This window comes from Eremothecium cymbalariae, chromosome 5, assembly GCF_000235365.1.
Source record: "Eremothecium cymbalariae DBVPG#7215 chromosome 5, complete sequence".
Lineage (NCBI taxonomy): Eukaryota > Fungi > Ascomycota > Saccharomycetes > Saccharomycetales > Saccharomycetaceae > Eremothecium > Eremothecium cymbalariae.
The window spans coordinates 679,508-695,789 of record NC_016453.1 but is presented as its reverse complement, the minus strand read 5'-3'; the positions used below and the strand labels follow the sequence as shown (position 1 = coordinate 695,789).

The following is a 16,282-nucleotide window of genomic DNA, read 5'->3' as shown; positions in this document are numbered from 1 at the left end:
AGAATTCAAATGAACCAAATACTTATTAAACAAGTTTATTAGATCCAGGGAGTTGTGCATTGTTCTGCTTTTGATTGGTTTTGAAGTTAATCCGGAGGATATATGAGGCTTAGATACCTTATGTTCTCAAGGCGGTACGCATCTACTGTTTTAGAGACTAATCTTTCCAAGTTAGGTACTAAATGGAGATCAAAAACTCTTCGAGGTGTGCCCGTTGCTTGCAGAGATGACTCTAACCAGAGTATTTATATTCTTTCCATGTTTCCATATCCCTCAGGGATGTTGCACATTGGTCATTTGAGGGTTTATACCATTAGTGATGCATTGAATCGGTTTTATCAGTTGCAAGGTTGTCGTGTGCTCCATCCTATGGGGTGGGATGCGTTTGGGTTGCCTGCGGAGAATGCAGCTATTGAGAGAGGTATGGATCCTGCAGTTTGGACGAAGCATAATATTTATAAAATGAAGGAACAGATGAACCAAATGCTTGCGAATTTTGATTGGGATCGTGAGATCACGACGAGTAACCCTGATTACTATAAGTTCACGCAGAAGATATTTTTGGAATTGTATAAGCACGGCTTAGCGTATAGGAAGAAGGAGGAAATTAATTGGGATCCTGTAGATCAGACAGTTTTGGCCAATGAGCAAGTTGATGCTGAAGGAAGGTCTTGGAGATCTGGAGCCAAGGTTGAGAAAAAGCTGCTCAATCAGTGGTTTTTGGGGATTACAAGATTTGCTGAGAGTCTACAATATGACTTAGATGCTCTAAGAGGCTGGCCTGAAAATGTCAAAACGATGCAGAAGAATTGGATAAACGTGTCGCATGGGACAGAGGTGATATTTCCCTCTACTATTAATGAGGATATAACTGTGTTTACAACCCGTGCGGACACGTTATTTAGTGTTCAATATATTGCTTTAGCGATAAATCACCCGGTAGTTAGGAAGCTGGCGGAATCTGACGAAAGACTACGTGAGTTCATTTCCTATGCTGATAGTCTGCCAAGAGGCAACAAGGCTGGATACTTACTAAAGAATCTTTCAGTAGCAAGTCCGGTTTTAGATGTGAAGCAATTCGATATTCCTGTCTTTGTTGCTCCTTATGTGCTGGGTAGTTACGGTTATGGTGCTGTTATGGGATGTCCTGCCCATGACGAGCGTGATTTTGCGTTTTGGCAGTCTAATATGCCTGGTAGTCCGGTTAAATATACTATTCAACCAACAACTACGGAAATAACACTTCCTTATACTGAAGATAATGGGACCTTGAATTCCTCGTCTGGACGGTTTGTCGGATTGTCCACTGAGCAGGCTAGACATCAGATAATTAGCCATTTGGAGGAACGGAAACTCGGTATGAAGACAACTAGTTATAGACTAAAAGATTGGTTAATATCAAGACAACGTTATTGGGGAGCACCTATTCCTATTGTTCACTGTGATTCCTGTGGTGAAGTTCCCGTTTCGGAGGATAATTTACCTGTTATGTTGCCCACTGTGGAAAGGATAGCTTCTAAAGGTAATTCTCTTTCTTCAATGCAAGACTTTGTTAATACTACCTGTCCTTCCTGCGGGTCTCCTGCAAAACGTGAAACAGATACCATGGATACATTTATGGATAGTTCTTGGTATTTTTTTAGATACCTTGATCCACACAACTCCAAGGCTCCCTTTAGCTATGAAAAGGCTTCGAAGCATATGCCCGTCGATATGTATATAGGCGGTGTTGAACATTCAATTTTGCACTTGTTGTATTCCAGGTTTATTTCTAAATTTATGACATCCATTGGCATGTGGGATGGATCAAAAGTCCTTGGAGAACCAATTAAAAAATTGGTGACACAGGGTATGGTTCATGGAAAGACTTACGTTAACCCTCAGAACGGCCGGTTTTTAAAAACAGAAGATCTAGATTTGACCCAAATGGATAAGCCAATCATCAGAAAAACTGGGGAGGTACCTAGTATCTCTTTTGAAAAAATGTCCAAGTCTAAATATAACGGTGCAGACCCAGCCAGCTGTATTTCTAAGTGGGGGCCTGACGCAACACGGGCACATATCCTATTCCAAGCGCCCATTAGTGATGTATTGCGTTGGGACGAGTCTAAAATTGTCGGTATTGAACGTTGGTTGAATCGAGTCATTAAACTATCTCATTCTTTGGCTACTACCGATATCACACCCATAAAATCAGTAAATGTAGAGACAATGAATGATTCTGAAGTTAAATTTCATAAAGAAGTCCAGGTACTTTTAAGAAGCATTACAAAAGCGTTTAAGGAAACATTGTCGTTGAATACCGTCATATCAGATTATATGAAGTTAACTAATGTAATGGAGCATGCTTTTAAGGACAACAAAATAGGCAATGAATTTGTCCTATCTAGTTTCCAAAAATTTGTCACTGTAATTTACCCTGTGGTCCCATCTATATCGGAAGAGGCTGGTGAAATCCTCAAATCAAAGGAAACATACACATGGTCCCAATATAGATGGCCAACTATTGAAGATATTAAAGAATCCTCTAATGTTAGCTACCAAGTAGTGATTAATGGTAAGAAGAGATGTGTATATTATTCAACAAAGGATTTTATTAACGATAAGGAAAGTGTTATAAGAACTCTACAAAGTTTACCCGAATGCCAAAAGTTCTGGGATGGAAAGAAATTGAAGAATGTTATTATAAAAAAGAACATCATCAGCTTTGTATTAACTTAATCATTTAGCTTGTAAATAAACTTGTCTATTTTCTTTAAAATTGTTTAATGAATTAATGTTCTTTCTTTGTGACTGCCTTTTAAGTGTCAGTATTTTCATTTACAAAACTTTTCAAATATGTTTGAAGGAACAATTGCACCCCAGCGTATGTCCCATCCTTTTGAATACCCTTTAATATTTGTTTCCTAAATATATCATAATTATTAACTTCCTGTAGCCATGTCCCCTTGCATGTACTCATATATCTTTTCCAGCTTTTAAAACCAGAATCTGTTAATGGTCTGTCATAAACTTCTTGACAATTTTCTGACCTCTCTAAATCCTTTAAAATCTTTTCACTTATGTATCTAAATGGATAGAAATTTGGAATGGTGAACATTTGCTTTGGTTTAATATTTGGATCTGGTAAATAAATATTTTGGGCTACGGTTTCCCAAAACGTTTTAGTGAATCCCCAAGTTGTCGGGTCAGTGAACAACTTATTCCTCCATAGATAGTTAGCCATATCTAGGATACACCTATTCAAATTTTTTACATGCTTATTATTCGTTAACAGTCCCTTGACTCTATCTTTTGCAACAACTAAGTTCTGACACACAATTGAAATCAATAGAGCATCATTCATTACCATGAGATGGTTAATTATATCAGGAACAACAAACACCAATGGCAGAGCATCCGAGGGGATTGTATCTGGGGGGATACTTTCCAAGGCCGCAAGCAACGGATGAATTATGCAGCTGACATCAATAGGAACATGTCTGTTTAGAATTGCTGCGCTAGAATACGTCCTAAGAAACGTTGAAAATATCTGAGCAAGAAGCAGCGGTTGTCTAGTAGATTTAATATTACACGATAACAACAAACATATGCCGACATTAAAATTAAACATGCAAGGGTTCCAACCAGAATAAATCATTTTTTGGAATTTTAAAACAGCATTTAACATTTCGGTTGAGTCATCGATATGTGATATAAAGCATAACAGATGTAAGGACATTAGGGCGTCAATGGCTGTAGGCTCATTGATGGGTATGAGTTCCTCCAACTTCAACTCCAGTTTACCTACAGCTCTTACCAGCCTCGTGATTTCATTTAATTGTGTAATGTTAGGTTTTTGTTTCAGAGTATTTCGCACCCATACTTGGAAGGAGTCTTTAGCCTCAGAGGGCATCAAAGCCAATAGCAATCGTTCATAACCATTTCCATTTAAAGTGGACAAATAGTTTACTGGAATTGGTATCTTCTCAATATGGGCGGAAAAGTGTTCCAACGTAAACATCTTATTATCCAAAGATCGTTGGAACTTCTTACCAACCTTAGTCTCTTTAACTCCTATGATCTTTAAATCATCTAGTAGACTCTTCAAAAGTCCACGGAAAAGTTCTTCACTGATAACGCCTTCATTGGATAATATTTTGCCTAGGTTCTCAATAAATTCATCATCAAATGCTATCCTTTCTACTGTAGAGAGACGTTTAGCATTACATTTTAATCTATCAATGGCGGTTATTACCGGCTCAATGGGCTTCAACTGCCGGTAACGGCAGAGCAAAAACGCAGAAAGGGCTCTACCATTAAGATAGCCTGGGTTTTCTCCTATTTTCAAGAGGGCATGGGTTCTGTATTCCGTTACTTGCAAAGGTGATGTTGTAGCCCATGCTAATAAATAAGTAATCCAATCTTGTAGGTAATCTATCATCCAAAGCTGAAACCATAAGGTATATGTCCTTGAAAATACGATTTTACCACTCGGTATAAGTAGCCAAACATGGCAAAGCCATTTACAGAGGGCTACCTGAATAGCCGGAGGAACCACAGTTTTAAACTGGTTCTGAGAGGTCTGAACACCAAGATATCGGATCACTGTAAAAACCACAGAGGTTGGCAAATAGCCCCGAGGCAAAAGGCAATGTTCAATCAAATACACTCTTGTTGATGGTGCAATGAACTCCGAAGTACAGAGAAATTTAATTACCTCTGGAATAACATTTGAAGAGATTCCGACAGTAGGGCACTTCGCGTAAACATGAGATAAAACCACACGCAATTCAGAGGCATCAGACAGTTCGTTAGAATTCAATAGCTGTTGTATTGCTTCTGTCCCAGCAGTTTCAGCTAGCATTGTAGCTTGAGCTGGTGGTTCTGATATCCAGACCTTATATTATCTCGTTCATGCACACACAAGTTTTCTACAACATAAAAGCGCCAGCTTCGCTCGTCATAATTTTCAGTTAAAACAAGCCCAGAGATGGCGATACTGGGCCAATTTTACACAAATGGATGGACAAGAGATGTCTGTATTAAAGTAGGCACGAGCTAATCAAACATGCACCCTCAAAAGAATACTTATATATACAGTTCAATCTATTTAAAATCGAACAGAGAAATTTTCGAAGTTAGTTTCGTTTTTGGATTTTTTCTTTTGGTTCTTTTTGGCAGGTTTATGAGCAAAAGATACGCTCTTGCTTGTACAATTAAACCTTTAATGTACCATTCAAATCGTAAAAAGACCGGGACCTAATGTATGGGTCTAGTCTTGAATAGTTTGCAGAAAGTTCTTTGCTAATCTCTATCTTAGTGTTTAGCCACTTGGCCGACTCCTCATGAGTGGGAGCCTCTAGCCAAGAAACTGTAGCCTGAATAAATCTATCAATGATAGCCCTTCTTTCTGACATAACCTTTTCTTTGCCCTCTTTATCTTTGAGCTTGACGTCTGATGAACCGTCGACTTTTTTGAAGCCATCAAAATCGTAGTTATCGCTACCACCGAGTTCCATAGGGATGTGTTCACGTGAGATATACGCTTCCAAGTCATTGAAATTCTTAGTAAACACAATCTTCGAAGCCACCACGGGATCTAGCCAGTTCTTTATTATATTCCAAATCGGTGGAAAGATCCATGGGGCTTTGTGAATGAACAACTTGTACAGACACTCAGGGTAATGAGCTTCAAAGCAACTAATCAAATACTTTACAGGTGTATAATCCATGTTCGCCATAGAAAAGCCTGTTAAGTCAAAGACTATCGTTGCTGCCTCACGAGGTTCACGAACAAATAACCTCGCTTGTTCAATAATTAACAAGGAATATTCTTGTATTTCCTGTTCTGTCTGATCATTAGAAAAATGCAATTTTGGCCGCACAAACACGAGTGGGTTTCCTATTTTGTCATATCCTCGAACAGTAGCCTTCGCAAGTTCGAGTTGCTTGATCAAACCAACTTTTTTGTCGGCATACGCCTTCGCTTCACCACCGCGGATAATTTCATCTGGAAGACCCTCCGTCAATCTCCACCGCAACGTATTAGCAATCATCCCAATAGCCTTGCCCGTATCCCACTTTCTTGCACGCACAAACCTCAACAACAGATTGTCAGGATAATCACATCTTAACATTTCCCAGAATTTCTCGCGCAGTTCAGTTGGATCAAGGTCTTTAAACGATTCGTGAACCGAAAGCGACTGATTTGCCGATTCTATGGATTCGCTGGACCTGACTGTAGCTACAGACACTGAAGATTCCCTTTTTCTCGAGGAACTCCGCCCATTTATATACCCGTTCAAACCATTCTCTTTCTTGTTCCCAAACAGACTCATCAACTTCTTCTTATTCTTCGAACCATCGCTCTTAACATTCGTTGTTCCGTTGGACTCTAACAGCTTCTCCGTAGCCTGTAACTCCGACAAATCCACCGGAACTCCCCAAAACTGGAATATATGGGCCCAAACCTGTTTTAAATGGAACTCCTGTTTATCCGTCAAGTTCTGCACACGTCCTGAAGGAACATCCATTTTCCCTATTACTTTTTACTTGCTTTTGTGTGTACAATATATCCCAGGGCCTAATGAGAAACTAATTATAGTCCAAAAGCCTATTCAGTTTGAAGTTTACCTTTTTCTTCGAGAGACCTGTTGCAGAAGAGTTTGCCTCAATTACGGATTAACAAAACCTTTAAACCAAGGATCTATTTTTTGGCAGCTTAAAAGATGCCCATTTCCAATCTCTTGCTGTTAGCCTTGTCCAAAAACTCAGCATAGCTAAAACTAAGCCTTCGAGAATTAAAGTGGATTCAGCCGATCACCTGATTAGCACGTGACTAATATTCGTACATCGTGACCGGTGTTTACAGGAGTTATAACATCCGGTTACCACCGTCTGAGGCTCTGCAAAGTGACGAAAATAAAAACCTGATAGCTGGCATCCTCGGTTTATGGGGCAACATCTGTATCACTAGAGGATGCTAATGGTGGATGGGAAATGCTTGCACCTCAACAGAATCTCCGGAGAAACGATTAATCAGCAATAATTCCACAACTGAAGAGTTTTTTTCATTTTTATAAGTTGCAAATTGGGAGCGCAGGTTCATGATATATATCAACTGATTAGGTACCCCATGAAGGAAGTTTAGTTTGCTGTGCAAGAGAAATTAAAATATTCTCTCCATCCCAGGGATTTAATAATAGTGGTGGAGTCAAAATACCCAGGCCAATATAAATAGAAACCAAAATCCAACAGAGCAAATATGGGTCTTACATCATTCTTCCATGACAGTAAAACACAGGGAGTAGAACGGATCCCCGAATCGACTAGGAATAAAATAGTCGAAAATATCGAGGTGTGTGACGAGGTGTGTGTAGAGTGTCCTGAGAGTCTGGATGAAGAAGTATTGAAGGACGAGAAGGTGTTTAGCAAAATGAAGGTTGACCGTGAAACAACGTTGTTTGAGTCTTCAAAGGTTTCAGGAATTCATTTTGTGGTGCCGACATCTCAAGCGGATTGGCAGCGCGATGCATGTGCTGAGAAACCCGGTTCAATACAGTATCTGGTGGAAAAATGGATTGGCAGACACAAGGATGTCGCCTTGGGACCAAATACTACGTTGCGGTGTAGCGTTTCATCATTGCCAATGGACATTTTGGATATTGCGGTGATGAAGGGCGAGAAGAACAACATTTTAGTATTGCCGCATTTTATCAAACTTATTGGAGTAACAGCAGCTACAGTGGAAGCTATTCTGGATGAAATATTCCCCTTGTTATTGAAGTACGATCTGGAAAGGCTTTTGACCTTTGAAAATATCCAGGCATGTCCTGAAGATTCCTTCGTATTCCTGTGCTCTCACACAACAAGAGATAAACGCTGTGGCCTAACGGCACCTATATTACAGAAGCACTTCTTTATGCACTTACAGGAACATGGCCTATACCGAGATGTCTCGGATTTCAGACCGAAAGGTTGTAATGTAGCATTCATAAACCATGTCGGTGGTCATAAATTCGCCGCCAATGTCATCATATATCTGAAAAACCCGCACACTCTAATATGGTTAGGACGTGTGTCACCGTTGCATGTTGAATCCATCGTACGCAACATACTGCTGCCTGACATACCTAAACTACCCTTCCCAGAGAACGTCAGATGTGTGCAAAGATACGATTTCTAATGCTCATTTTATAGGACATATTACTTGTTTCTGAAATTTGAGAGAGCTATTAAATATATGCTTCTTTTTTATAGTTATTATCTAGTAATTATGGATGCTTTGAAACTTATGCGAATACACGTGTCGGGAAAACAAACTCAAACAACTTCTCCATTTGCTATAGCTCATCGTCCATTAACCCTTTGTGTGCCTGCTGCTCCTCAACTAACCCTAGCAAGTATAACTGAAATTTAACAGCTTCGTAATTCTCCGCCCCTTCCTCATTATCCTCCTGATGTTTTAAAATATTTTGAAGTTTCTTGCGATCGGATTTCAGATCTCTACTAACAAAAGAAATAAAATCCCTACCAACCTTCACCAACCTATCATAATCACCTCCCTCCCCATCTACATTTGCCTCTCCGTCGCTAAATACCACCTCCGCAATCCTTGCAAACCTATCCCTTTCAACCACTGATTTCACAAACTTGGTAAATGTGTCTTTATTCCGGTTTCCTTTAAACTCTACTATCCTTGCGGGGTCAAGCTCCCACGACAATCGTTGTTGTTGCGTCTTCCGTGTGATGAAAGACAGGGAACCTGAAAGCCAGTCCCATAAAGAACGCTTCAGGGCCCGCTCGTCTTGCGCAACACTCTCCTCCTCTTCTTGCTGCTTTACGAAACCCTTAGCTGGTCTGTACAGTTCTACAACGGGAAACCCAGGAAGTCGCTTGCATAAGGTCCCATCAAACTTATCGCAGTCTACCTTCAAGAACTCGATGGGCTGGCTCTCCCCCAGTTCAGTACCTAGAGACTCGCTCACATCTTCGAAGATAGGTCCCAACTTTTTGCAATGAGAACACCAAGTCGTATAATATTCAACAAGAGTATAATTCTTCTCAGTGTTCACTTTATCGATGAACTGTTGTAATGTACCAACTTCCTCAACTTTGGCAAGTGTAGAAGACGGCATGCAAATCAGCAAGAACAGAGTAATCGCAGGATAGACACATTTAGCCTTGGTAAACTGGATCTGCATTGGATTAAGCTTATTCCGGATAGCTAATATGGAGGGCTGTCTTGCAGTAATCTAACTACTGTGCTATTTACAGCGGAACGGTATACAGTATGGGGTTTAACGAACTGCTTACAAATTTTCTTTTGACCATCACATGTCCAAGATTTTGGTCATTCACAATCTACAGACGATCGTGGGTGAAAGCCCACCACATATGCATGTTCAGTTGCTTTTGTAACACAATATGATGAGCCAATTAAAGTTATGTGAGTTGTTGTTGCGTGAGCTACTGCTGTTCATAAAAGAAGGGTGCTCTTAGTTCTGAATTCACCCTTTCCTCGGCGTTGTAAATCACTAAATCCACATACGGTTGAATAAAACAGCAAGGAAGTTAAATAGCTCAATATTTCACTGTATAAAAGGATGTTTCACTCTGCTGGAGTCATGAGGAGGGCTATTGGATGTCAGACTGAGGCTCACAACCAAAGGTTTCGTTCTTTCTAGTTGTTTTATAAGTATGGTGTCGTTAAGCGTTCGTTTGTCGGTCTTATTGCAGTTGTTCTGTAGCGTCGTTTTATCCAGGGAAACCCTGGAGGATGCGGCCAAAAATTTGAGGAAGATTATGTACCAGCAGAGTGCGTTACATGTCAACACCATTGATAGAAACAGTGCAGATCCAGCTTCATTTATTGAGTATCATGTGTCATCCGATAAGTGTGATGGAGTAGACCATAACGGTAATCCGATTTTGGTATTGGTGGATATGTCTAGTTCGATACGTAACTGGAACGAGAATCAGCGTATTTCAGTTACTGTTGAGGACACATTCTCTTGTGGAACAATCATGTCTTCACCAAGAGCGACGCTATTTGGTAAGTTGACTGAGATGAACACCACTGCGGAGTTAACTAGTTGTTTCAAGTACTACCACCCAGATGCGGAGGAGTGGATGCCTAAGCAGAGTGTGGAGCAAGGTCACCACCACACTTCGAAGTTTTACCAGTTGGAAGTCGAGAGGATCTACTACTTGGGGGGCTTTGGAGATGTGTCCTATATTGGTCCTATTGAAGCTGAGCTTTACCGTTCATCGTAAGTAGAACCCAATTTTTTTCCTGTTGAAGCTTTTGAAATATCGTTTAGCAAGGTCTTTTCTGTAGTCTTTTCAGCTAGATAGTCTAAAGTGTAACAGTAATCAATTTTCTTATATATATATATATATCAATATATCAATATACATATAGTTGATGGTTATTAGACATTTTAGGAAGCCGGGCGTTGTGCAGGATTCGGACTCGGCAAGTTCGGATGATGAGATTTATGAGGATGGCAGTAGGCAGAGCAAAATTGATGAGGAGGAGGCAGATGGTTCGGAGACAAATGACGAGTCTGACAGTACCGATGACTCTAGTAGTGATGAGGAGGGGGAGCCTGCTGTTTTTCATAGACCCGTGTTTTTGAAGAAGGTTGCTGAGAAGAAGGTTGCTGAGAAGAAGGGTTTGTTAGCGGAGACGATTACAGACGGTAAAGCTGATAAACCCTCTAGGACGTTGGAGCATGTTAAATATTTTAATGATATTCGCGATAAGGTTGAGTCAACTCATGGATTGCTTACTACTTACAGCACTGATAAAGAGCTGGTGAACCAGATTTTACAGCTGGATGATGATGACAGTGACGACAATGATGACGATGGAAAGAAAGAGCACCACCGTCTTTGGTTGGAACGACGGGAAAAACGTAGAAATAGGCTACGGGGTATTGAATTACAGAAACAATTGGAATTGGAGGAGTATGAATTAAACAAGCAGTCGAACCAAGAGTCTCAATCTCTTTTAGAAGGCAAGCAGTCATCTAGTCACTATTATAATAGGCTGAAAAACAACAATACTTTCTCTGAAGAGAAAGGGGAGAGGCTGCCCAAGAAGCCAAAGCACTCGATTAAACTAAAGAGCTCCATTGCGTCGGATAATGCTGCTGAGAATGAGTATTCTGTACTATAAGGGATTCATTCGTGCGCAGTGATGGGGTTTTAAAACCAAATTTATTGGTTTAGGTTTGCATACTAACCACAATATGCTATTATCATGAGGGTTTTCACAATTGCTGTGTTAAACTGACAATTTGCTGCTCAAATGTCTTTACTGCCTTTAAATTCAGAGCTGGAAAGTTTATTATCGCAGTACCTTCCAAAATCTAACGAGGCAAAGCCGTTTGTTACCTTGACCTATGCACAATCGTTAGATGCACGGATTTCCAAGGGCCGTGGTTTACGAACTGCTATTTCTCATGCAGAAACAAAGACCATGACACATTTCCTTCGATCTCATCATGATGGCATCCTAGTTGGTAGTGGCACGGCGCTGTCCGATGACCCTGGGTTGAATTGTAAGTGGGTATCTAAGACCAGGCAAGCATCACAGTTGGCTGATATTTCTCCACGTCCCATCATCCTCGATCCACAGGGCAAATGGAGATTCAAAGGTTCAATGATGGAGTCGCTGTATTTGTCAAAGAATGGCAAATCCCCCATTGTGGTAGTTACTAAGTTTCCGGAAGTTCGGGATCCAAACGTGGCATATATGCAAATGGATAGAGGTGATGACGGTTTGATTGACTGGAACACACTTTTCAATCGATTATATTTGGAATACAATATGAAAAGCATAATGGTAGAAGGTGGAGCTATGGTTATTAATGCCCTTTTGATGCGGCCGGAGCTGGTGGGTAGTCTGATCGTCACATTGGGTGCCGTTTATCTGGGTGCTGAAGGCGTCCAAGTGTCACCACCTAAACAGGTGGACCTTGTAGACGTAAACTGGTGGAAAGGTTCCAGGGACGGAGTTCTTTGTGCTAGGTTATACAAGGTATGAAAGTCGTAAATCTTTTGTTTTTTCACAAATACACATCAAGATAATACACATTATATGCATATATAGAGATTATCTGGCATTTAGCGGTAATAATACTGTTAGTGTGGAGGCGATGCGATGTCCAACTGTTCAAAATCAATTCTAGTTTCCATTTTTTTGTTTTTTGTTTGGTTTTCTTTCTAAAAAGTTTAAATTTACAAGCAGATTCTGTAACTTGCATAACGACCAGAAGTTTCAGATTTTCTAATGATCTTTACTACTTCACCTCTCTTTAATCCTAAATACAATGCAACTGGATCCATTCTCTGGATTCTTGGTAACTGAGACTCTTTCAATCTGTACCTTTTTAACAGCTCCCGCTTTTCCTCATCACTCAATTTAATGTGTTTGGGAACCAATTCGTGGTGAGTAATATTAACAACCAAAGATGCCTCATTGAAAGTTTCAATAGTAGCTGGAGCCACAGAGGGTAGCAGCTTCAACGCACTAGGAGTGATACCGTTTTGATATATGAATATACCCGTTTGGAAATTCTTTTCACCAATATGAATAACAAAATTTTTCATAGTTTTGATACCGACACTCGGCTCATCGCAAAATTCAATCCATACTGAACCCATTTGTGGAGACTTTACGATAGATTCTTCAGTTGGATTAGATTGAAAAGACATCATCTTACGCTGTGGCCTGCCCATTGAATCGCAGTATTTGGCTTTAAAGTCGTCCAGAGCAAGATCAATCTCCTCCTGTGTAATAAAATACCCTCTATCTCTCACCATTTCTTTAACGGTCCTGAAAGCCCTCCATAGTCTGGAGACATTCCTTTCATTATGTTGATCCATTGCACTGCTGCTGTATAAATTATCAGTGTACTAAATAAATTAGTCCCCTAGTGTAGAAAAATAATAGAGAAAACAGAGGAGGAAACACAGCAATCTTCGGAACTGTTAGCAGCAAACTAAGAAGAGCCCACAATGTCAGGATCTTTGTCTGATGATGAGCATGAATTTTAAAGCATTTGTTTGGCAGGGCAAAAATTTTTTTCCTGAAAAGACGAGAAATCATAACGTATCTGATGATAGTTGAAGCTGACAGAAAAGCCAAACAGATTAAACCAGTACGTAAGAGCAGAATACTTAAATTATGAATGCTACTTCATCTGCTATAAAGTTATTAAGCAGCTACTGGGGCTTATTATTATCTGTATATTTCTTACGTCGGAACTCAAGAGTTATATCAGTGTTGGACTTCCAGTATAAGGTTCTTATGGTGTTTAAAGTCATTTCATTATCCAGAACGCTGCCTTTGCACAAGAGTTCCAACCATTCAGATGCAGATATTTTATTTTTCATTTCAGGAGTTTTGGATTCGAAACGATCAACAATGTACTGTTTGATTCTTTTCACTTTGGTCATATCTGGAGCGTTTAAACACAATTTGTTTTCTACAATCTGGGATAAGGCTTGGGGGGGATCTGAGGTTCGTTTGTGAAATATGCTGTAGGAGGTACGAGGTTTTTCATCTTTACTGTTGTTAGGAGTAGATTTGGCGGTAGATAAGTCATCAGTCCATGGGATGATAATGAAGCTTAGTTTTGGGTAACTCAAAAGTACTTTTTCCTCCTTAAAAACCAATTTGGCGAACCAATGGGGCAGGTTTTGCTCAAGTGATTGAAACAATTGATATCTGTGTATGCGGTCTATCTGTTTGAGATCATTTATGGCGCCATCATCGTTGTCAACATCAAAGTCATCGAGATCCCAGTCGTAGTTTGGGGGAGGAATTAATGTAGAAAAGAGAACGGTGGGGCCACAAGATCCTGTTCTCCAGTAATTGACAAGGAGCAAACATCCAGTGGTTATCTCTACTATGGGCGCATCCGTGTCTCTGACGAACAACGTATCGGGAATCTTGCGACCAAATTTTTTGAATGAGCTCTTAGAAGCGATTTGTTGCTGGTATAGCTCCCTGAGTGAATTAAGATAATCACACATATATGCAATATTTGTGGGTCTTGTAGTAGTGGCTTCTGCCGTTGCTCCAGGACGTTTTCTTGGTGGGGGCGAACCTCTGATTGTAACATTGTTAGACGCTGACATGTTCGCTTGGTTATCAACAGTGGAATTATCATGTTGAGGTAAGGAAGATTCCGTGCAGTTAACGTTAGCTGTAGAAGGCCTAGATATGGCTTGCTGTTTGCGGAAGCGCCATGACAGCAAAGATGCACTACTTGAATTAGACCGGGAGCCAATTTCTGGTGCTGTGGAAGGTGGTGGCCCCAACGGCTTAATATGACCATTGCAATTTGAAGAGAGGTGTGGGGCTGTTGCAGGGCTAGCAAGTACCAAATTCTCTGCTTGTTGTTGTTGTTGTTCTATGTGCAGCCTGCTTCCACCGTTATTAGCGAGATAACGCAAGTCTGAAACTGGCGTTGCAGGTTCTGATGTTGGTGTTATGTTACCTGACGTGTTCACAGTCGAGCTAGAAGTTGTGGAAAGTTTAGTGAAAAGTGCCAGTCTTTTCCTTTCCTTCCCTTTAGATTCAGTTGCCGACAAAGGCCCTGGGAATGAAGCCATACTGCTACCTGTACCTGCACCGTTGGTAGAGCCGCTGTAACTGCCGTTACCGTCCGGTACCATGTTGGAACTTAGTGTCTGCAACGGTCTTCGTGGGCCCGCTACCTCGGTCCGCACTAGTTTATCCATCTTTGTTTCATAACGGATAAAGTCATGAAGAATGGAGTTGAGGGCTATACGGCCGAGGTTATAGCATTGATCATCATTAATATCTACTCCATTAACGATCTTATATTCTTTCAGTGCAGTACCATAGACTTCCGTAGAGACAAACCGTTCGTTAAATATTACAAACAGCATGCCAGTCTTGATAGATACCGAACACCAGTGAGACAGGACTTCTTTTGTATTGTTTTTGGTAACCAGCTCATCAAAAGAACCAATTTCCGGTTCAAACGTGTCTAGAAGCTTACACGATACAATATCCCATTTCTGGACTTGGCCCAAAGTGTTTAGTGTTATTACATGACGTCTGTTAGTTAAAAGACAGCTCTTCAGAAGAGCAGAGCCACCTTCTATAGTGCTTACGTTAGTTATATTTGGCCTGTCCAGGTTCAGTAGATAGAGATTTGAATTAGCCGACGAAGAGAACCACAGTTTGTCGCCGCGAGGATCAAGAGAGATGGCTAGAATGCCACCGCCGCTACCTGCAGCTACGGTGTTGTATAGAACTTTCTGCTTTGCATGTGCCCAACCACTCGTGTAATGCTGCGGCGTTCCAGAACATGGCTGTCGACGCACGGACGTAAGCGTTCCACTAGCATCTCCTAGAATAAATTGGTCACTAGAACAACTAGCAAAACTCCACACCGCGCAATGCCAATCCCATCGGTAAATCAATGCAGATGCTAAGAGACCGGCTCGCAGAGCGGATACATCCCATAATTTAATACAGCTATCGGAACTGGTTGTAATTAAGAATCTACCGTCATCAAACAACTGTGCCAGCTTTATATTACTGTCATGCGCCTTGGGTAAGGTATACAACAATTCCCCATTAAGAGCAGATATCAGTTTAAGATCCCCATTGTTATCACCTATAATGACCTGGTAAGGTGACAAAGCACAAAGAACATAAATAGAACCAGTCTCATGTGGTTGCGCATTGTCATACTGGCAAACTAACATAGCCTTATCTCCACTCAATGACCAAAACTTGACCTTCTTGTCCAACCCGGCAGTAGCAAACCTAACCGGCTCCTCCTGTTCTTCTTCCCCTCCTTCTTCCTCCTGCACAGCAAGTAAACTCCCATCGCTTTCATAATTACTCTTAGAACTATCCACACTACCACGCAGACTGGGCAGCAATGCAACACACTTGATATAATCATCATGATACCCCAACTTCACAGCGCTCCAGCTATCATTGCAATCTTGGAAAACAACATAATTCACAGAAAAATCATGGCTCACCGTAAGAAACCGACCATCACCAATATGCACCATATCACACGCCCAATCACTATTCACCTGCATTCTAATCCTCTTCTGGTACTTGGTAGAGATCTCGTTATAACAATGCTTAACCAAACATCCATCACGACCACATGTAAGAAGAAATCCATTTTCCAAATGCATAATCTTCAGAATAGGCAGGATATGCATATCATGATTCCTTGGAGATTGTGGAGGAATAAGTCCGTAGCTGATGGTGTGTTGGTTCATATGTCAA

The 16,282-nt window shown here is 40.7% G+C and overlaps 10 protein-coding genes across 10 annotated transcripts; 5 read left to right on the top strand and 5 right to left on the bottom strand.

Moving 5' to 3' along the window:
• Window positions 1-102: 102 nt before the first annotated feature.
• On the top strand, window positions 103-2,721 carry NAM2 (leucine--tRNA ligase NAM2; the record flags this gene model as incomplete). The annotated part of the gene is made up of 1 exon (XM_003646871.1): window positions 103-2,721. One exon carries the CDS (start codon window positions 103-105, stop codon window positions 2,719-2,721), a length of 2,619 nt encoding a protein of 872 aa, XP_003646919.1.
• Window positions 2,722-2,800: 79 nt separating this feature from the next.
• On the bottom strand, window positions 2,801-4,846 carry CTF3 (Ctf3p; the record flags this gene model as incomplete). Its single annotated transcript, XM_003646870.1, has 1 exon — window positions 2,801-4,846. The coding sequence occupies one exon, from the start codon at window positions 4,844-4,846 to the stop codon at window positions 2,801-2,803; it is 2,046 nt and encodes a 681-aa protein (XP_003646918.1).
• Window positions 4,847-5,198: 352 nt separating this feature from the next.
• Window positions 5,199-6,515, bottom strand: CSR1 (Csr1p; the record flags this gene model as incomplete). The annotated part of the gene is made up of 1 exon (XM_003646869.1): window positions 5,199-6,515. One exon carries the CDS (start codon window positions 6,513-6,515, stop codon window positions 5,199-5,201), a length of 1,317 nt encoding a protein of 438 aa, XP_003646917.1.
• Window positions 6,516-7,246: 731 nt separating this feature from the next.
• APD1 (Apd1p) lies at window positions 7,247-8,167 on the top strand (the record flags this gene model as incomplete). Its single annotated transcript, XM_003646868.1, has 1 exon — window positions 7,247-8,167. The coding sequence occupies one exon, from the start codon at window positions 7,247-7,249 to the stop codon at window positions 8,165-8,167; it is 921 nt and encodes a 306-aa protein (XP_003646916.1).
• A 157-nt stretch (window positions 8,168-8,324) lies between these two features.
• On the bottom strand, window positions 8,325-9,185 carry MPD2 (protein disulfide isomerase MPD2; the record flags this gene model as incomplete). Its single annotated transcript, XM_003646867.1, has 1 exon — window positions 8,325-9,185. One exon carries the CDS (start codon window positions 9,183-9,185, stop codon window positions 8,325-8,327), a length of 861 nt encoding a protein of 286 aa, XP_003646915.1.
• A 496-nt stretch (window positions 9,186-9,681) lies between these two features.
• On the top strand, window positions 9,682-10,257 carry Ecym_5338 (uncharacterized protein; the record flags this gene model as incomplete). Its single annotated transcript, XM_003646866.1, has 1 exon — window positions 9,682-10,257. One exon carries the CDS (start codon window positions 9,682-9,684, stop codon window positions 10,255-10,257), a length of 576 nt encoding a protein of 191 aa, XP_003646914.1.
• A 151-nt stretch (window positions 10,258-10,408) lies between these two features.
• On the top strand, window positions 10,409-11,164 carry SPP381 (U4/U6-U5 snRNP complex subunit SPP381; the record flags this gene model as incomplete). The annotated part of the gene is made up of 1 exon (XM_003646865.1): window positions 10,409-11,164. One exon carries the CDS (start codon window positions 10,409-10,411, stop codon window positions 11,162-11,164), a length of 756 nt encoding a protein of 251 aa, XP_003646913.1.
• A 132-nt stretch (window positions 11,165-11,296) lies between these two features.
• RIB7 (2,5-diamino-6-(ribosylamino)-4(3H)-pyrimidinone 5'-phosphate reductase) lies at window positions 11,297-12,034 on the top strand (the record flags this gene model as incomplete). The annotated part of the gene is made up of 1 exon (XM_003646864.1): window positions 11,297-12,034. The coding sequence occupies one exon, from the start codon at window positions 11,297-11,299 to the stop codon at window positions 12,032-12,034; it is 738 nt and encodes a 245-aa protein (XP_003646912.1).
• Window positions 12,035-12,228: 194 nt separating this feature from the next.
• On the bottom strand, window positions 12,229-12,876 carry RPB5 (DNA-directed RNA polymerase core subunit RPB5; the record flags this gene model as incomplete). Its single annotated transcript, XM_003646863.1, has 1 exon — window positions 12,229-12,876. One exon carries the CDS (start codon window positions 12,874-12,876, stop codon window positions 12,229-12,231), a length of 648 nt encoding a protein of 215 aa, XP_003646911.1.
• A 339-nt stretch (window positions 12,877-13,215) lies between these two features.
• On the bottom strand, window positions 13,216-16,275 carry DUF1 (Duf1p; the record flags this gene model as incomplete). Its single annotated transcript, XM_003646862.1, has 1 exon — window positions 13,216-16,275. One exon carries the CDS (start codon window positions 16,273-16,275, stop codon window positions 13,216-13,218), a length of 3,060 nt encoding a protein of 1,019 aa, XP_003646910.1.
• Between the last annotated feature and the right edge of the window lie 7 nt (window positions 16,276-16,282).